We start from the raw sequence: 14,982 nt of genomic DNA, 5'->3' as shown, positions 1-14,982 counted from the left end.
ATTTTGGCCCATTCCTCCTGACAGAGCTGGTGTAACTGAGTCAGGTTTGCAGGCCTCCTTGTTCGCACACGCTTTTGTAGTTTTGCCCACAAATGTTCTATAGGATTGAGGTCAGGGCTTTGTGATGACCACTCCAATACCTTGACTTTGTTGTCTTTAAAAAGCCATTTTGCCACAACTTTGGAAGCATGCTTGGGGTCATTGTCCATTTGGAAGACCCATTAGCGACCAAGCTTTAACTTCCTGACTGATGTCTTGAGATGTTGCTTCAATATATCCACGTAATTTTCCCACCTCATGATACCATCTATTTTGTGAAGTGCACCAGTCTCTCCTGCAGCAAAGCACCCCCACAACATGATGCTGCCACCATCGTGCTTCACGGTTGGGATGGGGTTCTTCGGCTTGCAAGCCTCCCCCTTTTTCTTCCAAACATAACGATGGTCATTATGGCCAAACAGTTCTATTTTTGTTTCATCAGACCAGAGGACATTTCTCCAAAAAGTACAATCTTTGTCCCCATGTGCTGTTGCAAACCAGTCTGCCTTTTCTATTGCAGTTCTGGAGCAGTGGCTTCTTCCTTGCTGAGTGGCCTTTCAGGTTAGGTCGAAAAAGGACTTGTTTTACTGCGGATGTAGATAGTTTTGTACCTGTTTCCTCCAGCATCTTCACACGGTCCTTTGCTGTTGTTCTGGGATTGATTTGCACTTCTCGCACCTAAGTACATTCCTCTCTAGGAGACAGAATGCGTCTCCTTCCTGAGCGTTATGACGGCTGCGTGGTCCCATGGTGTTTATACTTGTGTACTATTGTTTGTATAGATGAACTTGTTACCTTCAGGCATTTGGAAATTGCTGCCAAGGATGAACCAGACTTGTGGAGGTCTACAAATGTTTTTCTCAGGTCTTGGCTGATTTCTTTTGATATTCCCATGATGTCAAGCAAAGAGGCACTGAGTTTGAAGGTAGGCCTTGAAATACATCCATAGGTACACCTCCAATTGACTCAAATTATGTCAATTAGCCTATCAGAAGCTTCTAAAGCCATGACATAATTTTCTGGAATTTTCCAAGCTGTTTATAAAGGCAGTCGACTTAGTGCATGTAAACTTCTGACCCACTGGAATTGTGATACAGTGAATTATAAGTGAAGTAATCAGTCTGTAAACAATTATTGTAAAAATTACTTGTGTCATGCACAAAGTAGATGTCCTAACCGACTTGCCAAAACTATAGTTTGTTAACAAGAAATTTGTGGAGTGGTTGAAAAACGATTTTAATGACTCCAACCTAAGTGTATGTAAACTTCTGACTTCAACTGTATATATGGGCAGTACCAAAACCAATGATCTAATTATTCTGTCTCTTCACAGCAAAATCTGCAGAGCTGCGATCGTTTTATCCCCCATATATATAAAAATTCTATTGGTTGTAAGAATTTTGTATAACAATTGAAATGGAATGTTTTGAATCCGGCTGGTTTTGTGTTTCAGTTCATAAACCACGCGCCATGGAATCGGTACATCTAAAATCTACCAACTATTTTGCAACCTATATAGTGCAGCTGACAATTGTTTAGTAATTTTGGTCTTTAATGCAGGGCCAACAGACAAGTTCTTTACCTTCTCCCATTTCCACTTGCCTTCCCTTTTTTGTTGCAGCTGGTTGTAATTCTGGATAGAACAGACATTTCCATATATTTTGGTTATTTGTGTGTGTGACATAACTCCACCATTCCTATTTATGATACAATTTACAAAGATTATACAGTTTCTAAAAATGTTCTTCCAAAAATAATGTTCTTTTGTCAATTAGTATATTTGAGTTTAACCATAATATTATTTGAATGATTACTTCATTGGCAAAATGTAGCAGAAAATGCCAATAGCAAACACTGAGCCATCGTACTCATGCATGATAAAACTAAGAATGAAAGAAAAGCTAGTGTGGAGTTAGTGTGGGAGAGGTGGGAAAATGATTGTTATTGATCAATAATGACAAACCTCCTGGCGTTGACAACTGAGATGGAAAGCTACTGAGGATGGTAGGTGACTCTATAGCCACTCTTCTCTGTCAAATCTTTAATCTGAGTCTAGAGGAAAGTCTTTGTCCTCAGGCCTGGAGGGAACCCAAAATCATTCTGTTACCCAAGAGTGGTAAAGTGGCCATTACTGGTTCTAACAACAGACCTATCAGCTTGTTGCCAGCTCTTAGCAAACTGTTGGAAAAAAATGTGTTTGACCAAACACAATGCTATTTCTCTGTAAACAAATTAACAACAGACTTTCAGCATGCTTATAGAGAAGGGCACTCAACATGTACTGCACTGAGACAAATGACTGATGATTGGTTGAAAGAAATAGATAATAAGATTGTGGGAGCTGTACTGTTAGATTTCAGTGCAGCCTTTGATATTATTGACCATAAACTGTTGTTGAGAAAACGTATGTGTTATGGCTTTTTAACCTCTGCCATATCATGGATTCAGAACCATATATCTAATAGAACTCAAGAGGGTTTTCTTAAATGGAAGCTTCTCTAATGTCAAACATGTAAAGTGTGGTGTACCGCAGGGCAGCTTTCTAGGCGCTCTACTCATTTCCATTTTTACCAATGACCTGCCTCAGGCATTAAACAAAGCATGCGTGTCCGTGTATGCTGATGATTCAACTATATCCGCATCAGCAAACACAGCTGGTGAAGTCACTGAAACCCTTAACAAATAGTTGTAGTCTGTTTTGGAATGGGTGGCCAGTAATAAACTGGTCCTGAACATCTCTAAGACTAACAGCATTGTATTTGGTACAAATCATTCCCTAAGTTCTCAACCTTAGCTGAATCTGGTAATGAAAGGCATGGCTGTTGAACAAGTTGAGGAGACTAAATGACTTGGTGTTACCTTGTATTGTAAACTGTCATGGTCAAAACATATAGATTCAATGGTTGTAAAGATGGAGACAGGTCTGAGGACTCCACAAAGCAAGTCCTGCAGGCTCTAGTTTTATCTTATCAAGATTATTGTCCAGTCATATGGTCCAGTGCTGCAAAGAAGGACCTAGTTAATCTGCAGCTGGCCCAGAACAGAGTGGCACTTTTTGCTCTTCATTGTAATTAGAGGGCTAATAAAAAGGTCTACTACAGAGGTAGGATCTTAATTTGATCCCCCTTTTGCAGGAGAAGTTTCCTGCAATGCAGGAAATGTAAAACTTGTACTGTATTTCAGGCTTCTGAAGTTTGTAATTTATCAACCCCTACAAAAAAGCCATTAATTATAATCCACATACTATTTCACATTTGCTATTGCTGCAAGACTATTTTCTTGCTGTAGCAAACTGGCTCAAATTATTGCTGTATGCTACAGCAATATGAACCCTGCTGCAGTTAAAGCATCTCAGAGGGGACGTGATGTCACAGAGAGCCTCTCTGGCTGGTCCCCTTGGGATGTAAAACAGATACTTTGTTGTTGCAGTTGGTAGAGCATCAAGCACTAACATGTAACACCATGTTTACACCTGTTCCTCAATGTCAGGGAAATGGGTTCTGTATGAGAAGGTGCTGCAGACCAGATGATAGATAGAGTAGAGGTCTGGGTTACTTCATTCTAGCTGATAGAGCTATAACTTATCAGCAGAGCTTGACTTGGGCAGGAGCTCACAGGAACTGAGTACTGCTTGAGTTCCTGCAACTCTTATAGAATATTGGATTAAAAGTATTGGGGAGGTCTGGCACCTAAATAATAAACAGTACCGGTACCCAAAATGAGTACCGACACTATTTCAGTCCAAGTTAAGCACTGTTTTATTAGCTCACTTAAATGGGCTGATATACAATCCAACACCCAGTATAATAAAGGTGTGAAGGTGCTTCAAAGTGAATCAAATATCAGTTCCTCTCAGGTAAGCATGTTACTTAAGCAGTCTGTCCCGAGGTAAGAGCTGTCCACAGAGGACACTGGAGGAATAAATTAGAATGCTGTGAGAAAGCCACAGCAGGAGGCTAAACACACTCTCACTGGGGTTTCAAATGAGTTAGCGTCTTGCCTGAGTTTTCTAATTTAGCCACGCAGTAAAGGGAGATGTTCATCGTAATGTAAACCTAAGCAGGTTACTAATGTCCCCTGGTTAGTCTGAATATATAGATGCACTTTAAGAGACAAGGGGCTATGACATTCACAGAGCTGGGACTTTCAGATGGAGATAGAGAAGTTGGACCTCTGATAGAGGGACTCCAGGTCTCACAGAGCTGGGTCTTTCAGATGGAGATAGAGAAGTTGGACCTCTGATAGAGGGACTCCAGGTCTCACAGAGCTGGGTCTTTCAGATGGAGATAGAGAAGTTGGACCTCTGATAGAGGGACTCCAGGTCTCACAGAGATGGGTCTTTCAGATGGAGATAGAGAAGTTGGACCTCTGATAGAGGGACTCCAGGTCTCACAGAGATGGGTCTTTGCTCTGGATAAGAGCGTCTGCTAAATGACTTAAATGTAAATGTAAATGAGATAGAGAAGTTGGACCTCTGATAGAGGGACTCCAGGTCTCACAGAGATGGGTCTTTCAGATGGAGATAGAGAAGTTGGACCTCTGATAGAGGGACTCCAGGTCTCACAGAGCTGGGACTTTCAGATGGAGATAGAGAAGTTGGACCTCTGATAGAGGGACTCCAGGTCTCACAGAGCTGGGTCTTTCAGATGGAGATAGAGAAGTTGGACCTCTGATAGAGGGACTCCAGGTCTCACAGAGCTGGGTCTTTCAGATGGAGATAGAGAAGTTGGACCTCTGATAGAGGGACTCCAGGTCTCACAGAGATGGGTCTTTCAGATGGAGATAGAGAAGTTGGACCTCTGATAGAGGGACTCCAGGTCTCACAGAGATGGGTCTTTCAGATGGAGATAGAGAAGTTGGACCTCTGATAGAGGGACTCCAGGTCTCACAGAGCTGGGTCTTTGCTCTGGATAAGAGCGTCTGCTAAATGACTTAAATGTAAATGTAAATGAGATAGAGAAGTTGGACCTCTGATAGAGGGACTCCAGGTCTCACAGAGATGGGTCTTTCAGATGGAGATAGAGAAGTTAAACCTCTGATAGAGGGACTCCAGGTCTCACTGAGATGGGTCTTTCAGATGGAGATAGAGAAGTTGGACCTCTGATAGAGGGACTCCAGGTCTCACAGAGATGGAACTTTACTAGGGAGTTGAGACAATCATAAAAGGAACTGTGACTCTCTTCATCCACACAATGTGCTTCCATTAACAAGGCATGCAATAATTATTATCTAAACATTTGTTTTCTAAACTTTTCTCTCTGCTAAAATAGGCATTGCAACACATTGACATTGTCAGAAATACTAGAATATAAAGTAGAGCTTATAGAATAAGATAGTGTCAATTTGGTATTTAAGTAGATTACAGAGCATAGGTAAATCTTATTTACAGAATACAGGCTTTCTCTACAGGCTTGAAGACAGAGAGAAATGCACTCTCTGTCTCTAATGTTCCCATGTCCAGACTAGGGATTGTATCCACTAATACATACATATTTATACTACTGGTCATTTGGTGAGGGGATAGAAAGGGATTTAGCCAGTCAGAGCACTGACTGAATAAGATCAGGATGCAAGCAAGAGAAGAAAATAGGTCCAGTCTAAAAGCAGTCAGTCCTCCAGCCAAGAGGTGGCACTGGCGGGTTCTCCTGGGCGTGTTGATGTTGAGGTTGCATGAGGTCAGGGTGAATGAGTAGTCTCTCTCCCTCTCTCTTGAGGTTTGGGTGAAGATGGATGCATGTTGTTGTGCAGGGTCAGCCTGTCGTCCATCCCTCTTTCTCTCTCTCTCTTTATTTCCATGGGTGGCAGGTGCAGGCTTGTGAAAGACGGATGTGAGAGTGTGTTGCTTGGAGAAGGACGCGCAGTGGGTCGGTCTTGTGTTGGCTTGGTTGACTGCAGGTCTGTGGTCCATACTGGTCCTTAAACACCTTCCAATAGGTGCGCTACAGTGACAATGTTGACTTCACATAGACAGGGCCATATCTCTGCTCTTTTTTCAAACAGCATCTGTGCTACTGTAACATTCCTCATACAATGATAAAACCACTGTGCCCACATCAGCCTGACTCAGTATCTCTCTGTCTCACATTTAGCAACGTTAGCGAGGATATAGAGAAGTATCGCCAAGTATCTGTTTAATTTTAGCTGATGCAGACTAAACTCAAGACAAAGTCTTTCTCTCTCTCTCTCCTCTCTCTGTCGCTCCCTCTCCTCTCTCTGTCGCTCTCTCTCCTCTCTCTGTCGCTCTCTCTCCTCTCTCTGTCGCTCTCTCTCCTCTCTCTGTCGCTCTCTCTCCTCTCTCTGTCGCTCCCTCTCCTCTCTCTGTCGCTCTCTCTCCTCTCTCTGTCGCTCCTCTCCTCTCTCTGTCGCTCCCTCTCCTCTCTCTGTCGCTCGCTCTCTCCTCTCTCTGTCGCTCTCTCTCCTCTCTCTGCTCTCTCTCCTCTCTCTGTCGCTCTCTCTCCTCTCTCTGCTCTCTCTCCTCTCTCTGTCGCTCCTCTCTCTCTCTCTCTGTCGCTCTCTCTCCTCTCTCTGTCGCTCTCTCTCCTCTCTCTGTCGCTCTCTCTCCTCTCTCTGTCGCTCTCTCTCCTCTCTCTGTCGCTCTCTCTCCTCTCTCTGTCGCTCTCTCTCCTCTCTCTGTCGCTCCCTCTCCTCTCTCTGTCGCTCCCTCTCCTCTCTCTGTCGCTCTCTCTCCTCTCTCTGTCGCTCTCTCTCCTCTCTCTGTCGCTCTCTCTCCTCTCTCTGTCGCTCTGTCGCTCTCTCCTCTCTCTCCTCTCTCTGTCGCTCTCTCTCCTCTCTCTGCTCTCTCTCCTCTCTCTGTCGCTCTCTCTCCTCTCTCTGTCGCTCTCTCTCCTCTCTCTGTCGCTCCTCTCTCTGTCGCTCCCTCTCCTCTCTCTGTCGCTCTCTCTCCTCTCTCTGTCGCTCTCTCTCCTCTCTCTGTCGCTCCTCTCTCCTCTCTCTGTCGCTCCCTCTCCTCTCTCTGTCGCTCTCTCTCCTCTCTCTGTCGCTCTCTCTCCTCTCTCTGTCGCTCCCTCTCCTCTCTCTGTCGCTCTCTCTCCTCTCTCTGTCGCTCTGTCTCCTCTCTCTGTCGCTCCCTCTCCTCTCTGTCGCTCTCTCTCCTCTCTCTGTCGCTCTCTCTCCTCTCTCTGTCGCTCCCTCTCCTCTCTCTGTCGCTCTCTCTCCTCTCTCTGTCGCTCCCTCTCCTCTCTGTCGCTCTCTCTCCTCTCTCTGTCGCTCTCTCTCCTCTCTCTGTCACTCCCTCTCCTCTCTCTGTCACTCCATCTCCTCTCTCTGTCACTCCCTCTCCTCTCTCTGTCGCTCCCTCTCCTCTCTGTCCTCTCTCTGTCGCTCCCTCTCCTCTCTGTCGCTCTCTCTCTCCAACAGCTAAGATCTGACTTATCTACAGCCTGCAGGAATGAAAAGAGAGAAAGAGCCACACTTATTTGATATCCTTACTGCTTCTTACCTGCTGTTCTGTTTGCAGCCTGGACAAATTTGAGTTAATGTGCCAGGGGGAGGAAAACCTGACTCTGCCCTGCAGGCTGAAAACCTGACTCTGCCCTGCAGGCTGAAAACCTGACTCTGCCCTGCAGGCTGAAAACCTGACTCTGCCCTGCAGGCTGAAAACCTGACTCTGCCCTGCAGGCTGAAAACCTGACTCTGCCCTGCAGGCTGAAAACCTGACTCTGCCCTGCAGGCTGAACACCTGACTCTGCCCTGGAGGCTGAACACCTGACTCTGCCCTGCAGGCTGAACACCTGACTCTGCCCTGCAGGCTGAACACCTGACTCTGCCCTGCAGGCTGAAAACCTGACTCTGCCCTGCAGGCTGAAAACCTGACTCTGCCCTGCAGGCTGAAAACCTGACTCTGCCCTGCAGGCTGAACACCTGACTCTGCCCTGCAGGCTGAACACCTGACTCTGCCCTGCAGGCTGAACACCTGACTCTGCCCTGCAGGCTGAACACCTGACTTTGCCCTGCAGGCTGAAAACCTGACTCTGCCCTGCAGGCTGAAAACCTGACTCTGCCCTGCAGGCTGAAAACCTGACTCTGCCCTGCAGGCTGAACACCTGACTCTGCCCTGCAGGCTGCCCATGGACTCTCTGACAGCCCGATATGGCAGGTTTTAGTCCTAACACAGCAGCTTCTACACAATGAGAGTGCTCCATAGCCTACAGAACAAGAAGCAGATTGTTACCTCTTCGGACCAGGTAAGGCTTTGTGTAGTCCCAGCTCTCGTTGTCATTTCTGATCACGTTCAAGCGAGTTGGCTAAAGGGGGGAAACAACAGATATGTTGTTGCATGCTGAGGCTGATCATCAGGAAGTGCTCTGCTGTTTTAAACACAAATCTATTTGCTAAGCATTATATATGTGATTGCGTGTGGTGAATATAGACTTACCCTTGCATATTCGATTTTTAAGGTGCAGCAGCCGGCATAGATGTCGGCTCCATTGAGAGCAGCCTTAGCTTTCTGAGCACACTCGACGGACTCAAATGTGAAGAGGGCAAGTTAAGGACAACAGCAAAACAACCAACGAACCTCAAGCCTCAATTCACAATTACAAGTCCCCAGACAGAAGTTATAAAACCTCTAAACCCATCAACAAAAACAAGCCTATGCTTGTTGAATAATTTGACATGGGGATACCTTTCTTATTGGCTCACCCTCCACCCCTAACACTGATACCCTAACAGACAGACAGACAGACAGACAGACAGACAGACAGACAGACAGACAGACAGACAGACAGACAGACAGACAGACAGACAGACAGACAGACAGACAGACAGACAGACAGACAGACACGACACGACACGACACGACACGACACGACACGACACGACACGACAATCAGCCTGCCAGACAGACAGACAGAAAGGATATTCCACCATGGCCTGGATGCCGTTGCGTTTGAAGATGACGATGCGCATCACACTGCCGATGGGGTTGCAGACGGTGTAGAGAACGTCCTTGGAGACAACAGAGGGAGACAGAGAATGTTTTAGTCAGCTCTCACCAAGGCTGCAGACAGAAGATAAAAGTTCCAATCAAATGAAATCAAATCAAATTATATTTGTCACATGTGCCGAATACAACAGGTGTAGTAGACCTTACAGAGAAATGCTTACGTTACAAGCCCTTAACCAGCAATGCAGTTCAAGAAATAGAGTTAAGAAAATATTTCCTAAATAAACTAAAGTAAAAAAATATCTAAAAGTAACACAAGAAAATGACATAACAACAATGAGACTATATTTATTATGTCCCTTGCCTCAAAGCAAGCCTAAAAGGCATTTAGCTCGTCTGGTATGCTCGCCTCACTGGGCAGCTCGCGGCTCGGTTTCCCTTTGTAGTCCGTAATAGTTTTCAAGCCCTGCCACATTCCACGAGCGTCAGAGCCGGTGTAGTATAATTAAATCTTAGTCCTGTATTCACACTTTGCCTATTTGATGGTTCGTCTGAGGGCATAGCGGGATTTCTTATAAGTGTCCGGGTTAGAGTCCCGCTCTTTGAAAGCGGCAGATCTAGCCTTTAGCTCGGTGCAGATGTTGCCTGTAGTCCATGGCTTCTGTTTGGGATATGTACGTACGGTCATTGTGGGGACGACGTCGTCGATGCACTTATTGATGAAGCGGGTGACTGAGGTGGTATACTCTTCAATGCCATTGGATGAATCCCGGAACATATTCCAGTCTGTGCTAGCAAAATAGTACTGTAGCGTAGCATCCGCATCCTCTGACCACTTCAGTGTCTCTCTAATCAGACTCTGTTTGACTCAATAATAAGACAATTCAACCCTATCCATGACCAGCGTACATACCTCCTGCTTAAGTTTTTGCTTGTAAGCAGGAATAAGGAGGATAGAATTATGGTCAGATTTGCCAAATGGAAGGCGAGAGAGAGCTTTGTATGCGTCTCTTTGTGTGGAGTAAAAGTGGTCTAGAGTTTTGTTTCCTCTGGTGGAATTAGGTAAAACGTATTTAAGTTTCCCTGCATTAAAGTCCCCGGCCACTAGGCGCGCTGCTTCTGGATGAGCATTTTCTTGTTTGCTTATGGCCTTATACACCTCATTGAGTGCGGTCTTAGTGCCAGCATCGGTTTATGGTGGTAAATAGATGGCAACATAGATGAGAACTCTCTTGGTAGATAGTGTGGTCTACAGCTTATCATGAGGTATTCTACCTCAGGTGAGCAATACCTCGAGACGTCTTTAATATTAGACATTGCGCATCAGCAGTTATTGACAAATAGACACACACCCCGCCCATCATCTTACCAGAAATAGCTGCTCTGTTCTGCCAATGCACGGAGAAGCCAGCCAACTCTATATTATCCGTGTCGTCGTTTAGCCATATTTTGTGAAACATAAGATATTACAGTTTCAAATGTCCCGTTTGTAGGATAGTCTTAATCGTAGATCGTCTAGTTTGTTTTCCAATGATTGCACGTTGGCCAATAATACGGAGAGTAGTGGTGGTTTACCTACTCGTCTGCAAATTCTTACAAGACACCCCCCCCCTTTTTCTCCGTCTTTTCTTCATACGGATGACGGGGATTTGGGCCTTGTCTCAAAAAAGTAGTATATCCTTCGCGTCGGACTCATTAAAGAAAAATCTCTGTCCAGTTCGAGTTGAGTAATCAATGTTCTGATGTCCAGAAGCTCTTTTCGGTCACAAGAGACAGTAGCAGCAACTTTATGTACAAAATGGGTTACAAACAATGCGAAAAAACAAACAAAATAGCACTGTTGGTTAGGAGCCTGTAAAACGGCAGCCATCCCCTCCGGTGCCATTACACAATTATACAATAGCGAGAGCAATCTGGATGCAGGAACCTATATGTTATACATTTTAAAGTTCCATTGGTCTTGATATAAGACACTCTAGTATGGCATTGCATGTCTATCTATAAGAGTGAGTGTATATCTATGTGCATACATACATCTATCAGTCCTTTAGTGTGTGTTCATTCTTCCATAATGCTTGTATGTTCTAGCACAGTGACTGTGTCTCTCTAATCAGACTATGTTTGACTCAATAATAAGACAATTCAACCCTATCCATGACCAGCGTGCATAGCTATTGTATTTCCTCTCTGCTCAGCTGGAATTAGACACAGCAGTGCTGGATGCTTTCTCAGCCTAGTTGTTCATCCATATCTGAGGAAGACTGATATACGTGAGCTTCCTGGTATTCTAATCATCAGACACATGCTATCTGAACACATCTACAGACGCCCCGCTGAGATCCCTCTCTATCTATCAGCACCTGAGAGGGAGAAAGAGAGAAAGAGAGCAGGGGGAGATGAGAGAGAGAGCAACGGGGAGGGGGATATGCAAACTCTGGGAGAAATAAACCTTGAATCAGCCCCAGGATGCTATAAAACACGACTTTCTAAATGCAGCCTGTCGGCTCACATTAGGAGCGAGAGGGAGACAGAGAGAGATAACATTGAGATATAGAGGAGTGAGAGAGCAAGAAAGAGTACAAAAAATGATAATACACAATGCTTTAGATTCATATATTTTTTTAATTTGACTACTGTTAATATGGGCAATAATCAGGGACTCTCGTTAGCTGCTGTTACCATGGTGAGAGAATAGCATACATACAGTACCAGGGGCGTGGCACAGAGCGACTTAATAACTGCCGCTGTGGTAATCGTTCTTTGTCGCTCAGTTGATAGAGTATGGTGCTTTTAATGCCTGGATAGTGGGTTTGATTCCTGGGACCACCCGTATGCAAAATGAACGAACACATGACTGTAAGTTGCTTTGGATAAAAGCGTTTGCTAAATGGCATATTATACATATATTTGAGCATTGTAATGTATAATACAGTATGTATTTTCAGCACTGATTACCGTGGTGATGGGGTAGAGGGGATTCTGGATAGACAGGAGCAGGACTTTGTTGCCACTGTTGGGGTTGTCTGAGTTGGTGGGGCGAGTGATCCTCTTGCTGGTGGAATAGTTGAAGAAGGCCTGCTGGCCTGCGATGTAGACGGCCTCGCTACTCCCACACGCCACACACTTATCAGCACTCTCCACCATCTCAAACTCCACCAGCGCCTGCCGCTTAAAGGGCATCATCATCACATAGCTGCCATCAACACAGAACAACAAGGAAGTCCATTAGAATTCAATTGACTGAGTGGAAAATGTGTCCATTACTCTGAATGGACTGAGGCTCAAATTACACCCTATTCCCTGCTGACTACTGTAATGCCATATAGAGAGCACTATTGGGAAGAGGGTCTCTTTGAGATTTCCCCAATGAGAACTCATGTCCTGAACTGACAGAATTTAAACTGCAAGTTTGGATTGTAAAACATTTCCTAGTCAAATTGTGAGGTTTTGGGCAACTGTCAAAAAATTCTAGCAGAAAGGAAACTGCTCTATCTACTTCTTGTTTAAATTACCTTCAAAAAATTATCATAGATGCACTGGGCCTAAAGTGGCTCAACACAAAAGCACACAAAACAGATGAGGGGAGAAACTGCTGCTGTGACAATACTGTGGGCAGTGCTGGTCTAATTGGACAGTTACCATAGTTTCTACAGTTACCATGGTACGGTAGATTGTCCCTATGTTGTGGGTTACCCATGCTGTCGTATGCTGTTTCCACAGCTCTCTTAGGGTTGATGGGATGTTAATGAATATTGCACACATAAGGAGCCTAAGTAACACTGAGATCTCTCTGTTACTCAAGGTCTCTGTGAGGTAGGGGTGAGTGGGGTAATCTGAGCAATTTCTTTCCATTCAGCATCACTCCGTCAAGGGAAACATATTATTCTTTCTAACAAAGAAATCTACATATTTCAGGGTGTTGTTTATACCTGGAAATGATCAGAATTCATGTAACCGTTACAGTTTTGAGAACATATCTTGTCCAAAAAAAGTGGTCTCTTGGCACAACTTACCCCGTGTACAGGGTAGTGTACAGGGTAGTGTACAGGGTAGTGTACAGGGTAGTGTACAGGGTAGTGTACTGTATGACATATTACCACTTCTTTTTTAAAACCATTTCTATCTCTTAAATATTTGGTAAAACAACTTTCTGTGCATATTTTCCTATGTTTAACAAAAGGATGGGATAAATGCCTTTTCGTTATTAGGTCTAACAATGAGGAAAACAAGGGGTTAAAGGGGTTAAAGGGGTGCATATACCACCCAACACATTTGGGTGGATTCTTACCATATGGGTCCAAACTTCTCCAGGGCCTCCACCAGGTCAGCCTCTACCACAGCCTCACACAGCCCCCTGACATGGACCACTGGGGACTGGGCAATCCTGTGGGAGTCCTCCCCACTGTCCTGCAACACACACAAACAACATTGGTTAGAGACTAGAACACACAATACCTGGAATAGCGGTAGAGGTTATGTTGATCATAAATCAAATGTATTAAATCATGTAACAACTGAAGTGCAATGTCCTGTATAATACCTATCTAAAATAGGAGTCATTTTGAAAAGAGTGTATGTTGGGAGGAGGTTTCAGGTTGAATAATTTAACTGTAGCTAAAAATGGATGACCTCCAGTACAGGTTACCTTTCCCTAACTGGGACTGTACCCCTCTATGTGAGAGCGTTTAAATACATCTATGAATGAGAGGATGGGTCGCTTCAAGGATTCCCGACTGAAATGTTATTTTTTATTATTTGTCATTTTTACCCATTTTTCTCCCCAATTTCGTGGTATCCAATTGGTAGTTACAGTCTTGTCTCATCGCTGCAACTCCCGTACAGACTCGGGAGAGGCGAAGGTCGAGAGCCGTGCATCCTCCAAAACAAGAAGGTGCACTGCTTCTTGACACTATGCTCGCTTAACCCGGAAGCCTGCCGTACCAATGTGTCAGAGGAAACACCATACACCTGTGTCAGCGTGCACTGTGCCCGGCCCGCCACAGGAGGCGCTAGTGCGCAATGGGACAAGGACATCCCTGTCGGCCAAACCCTCCCCTAACCCAGACGACGCTGTGCCAATTGGGCGCCGCCCCATGGGTCTCCCGGTCGTGGCCAGCTGCGACATAGCCTGGACTCAAACCCAGAATCTCTAGTGTCACAGCTAGCACTGTGATGCAGTGCCTTAGACCACTGCCCCACTCGGGAGGCCCTGACGTGAAGGGTTTGCAAGTCAAGTCCCATTAGTGCCAAGGGTGCAAGAGGGACAGATTTTTGGGGGAGGTGGGCAGGAGATTTGGTTTAAAACTGCTAAATGTTCTCTCAGCCTCATGGTAAAATGTGTAGAATAGCAGGAGATTTGGTTTAAAACTGCTGAATGTTCTCTCAGCCTCATGGTAAAATGTGTAGAATAGCAGGAGATTTGGTTTAAAACTGATAAATGTTCTCTCAGCCTCATGGTAAAATGTGTAGAATAGCAGGAGATTTGGTTTAAAACTGATAAATGTTCTCTCAGTCTCATGGTAAAATGTGTAGAATAGCAGGAGATTTGGTTTAAAACTGATAAATGTTCTCTCAGCCTCGTGGCAAAATGTTGCAGGAAATTAGCTAGCTTGAAACTGCAACAATTTATCTCAGTCTCATGACAAATTGTGTAGAAATGCAGAAAGTTAGCTGGGTGTGGTGGGGGCACCAAATGCATGGGCAAGATAAAATATTTAGACGAAAAACCATGGCGTGCTCGGAGAATGTCCGATGGGTCTCTATTTCAGGCTTTAGCAACAGAGCGATGTTTACACTAGCTCTGTGATCTAATAGGCGCAGGATGTAACTGGGTGGGGCTTCGCTGGCTTTCTCCAGCAGTAGTGGGTGGGAATCCTTCTCTCTGTGATAATAAAATGAATATGGTTACATTCCCATTCAATATATGACATGCAGGAATAATGGCCAAGACCTATGCCCAATGGACAAGGTGCTTGTGGAGCATAGAGTCAGTGGTGGAAAAAGTACTCAATTGTCATACTTGAGTAAAAGTAAAAAGT

At 44.8% G+C, this 14,982-nt stretch overlaps 1 protein-coding gene across 2 annotated transcripts in view; it reads right to left on the bottom strand.

The window, feature by feature from the left end:
* Positions 1 to 14,982, bottom strand: part of LOC124041153 (heterogeneous nuclear ribonucleoprotein L-like) — a 61,998-nt gene that overhangs the window by 17,000 nt on the left and 30,016 nt on the right. For both annotated transcript variants that reach the window (XM_046358387.1, XM_046358388.1), the window contains exons 2-6: positions 13,233 to 13,351; positions 11,900 to 12,137; positions 8,921 to 9,006; positions 8,435 to 8,531; positions 8,231 to 8,303 (exon numbers count right to left, since the gene is read on the bottom strand). In XM_046358387.1, the coding sequence (XP_046214343.1) occupies positions 8,231 to 8,303; positions 8,435 to 8,531; positions 8,921 to 9,006; positions 11,900 to 12,137; positions 13,233 to 13,351 (613 nt within the window). The remainder of the gene's footprint in view (positions 1 to 8,230; positions 8,304 to 8,434; positions 8,532 to 8,920; positions 9,007 to 11,899; positions 12,138 to 13,232; positions 13,352 to 14,982) is intronic.

Source organism: Oncorhynchus gorbuscha, linkage group LG08, assembly GCF_021184085.1.
Source record: "Oncorhynchus gorbuscha isolate QuinsamMale2020 ecotype Even-year linkage group LG08, OgorEven_v1.0, whole genome shotgun sequence".
Classification (NCBI taxonomy): Eukaryota; Metazoa; Chordata; class Actinopteri; order Salmoniformes; family Salmonidae; genus Oncorhynchus; species Oncorhynchus gorbuscha.
Note: the sequence above shows the minus strand (reverse complement) of the source record. Positions and strands in the feature narration are given on the sequence as shown.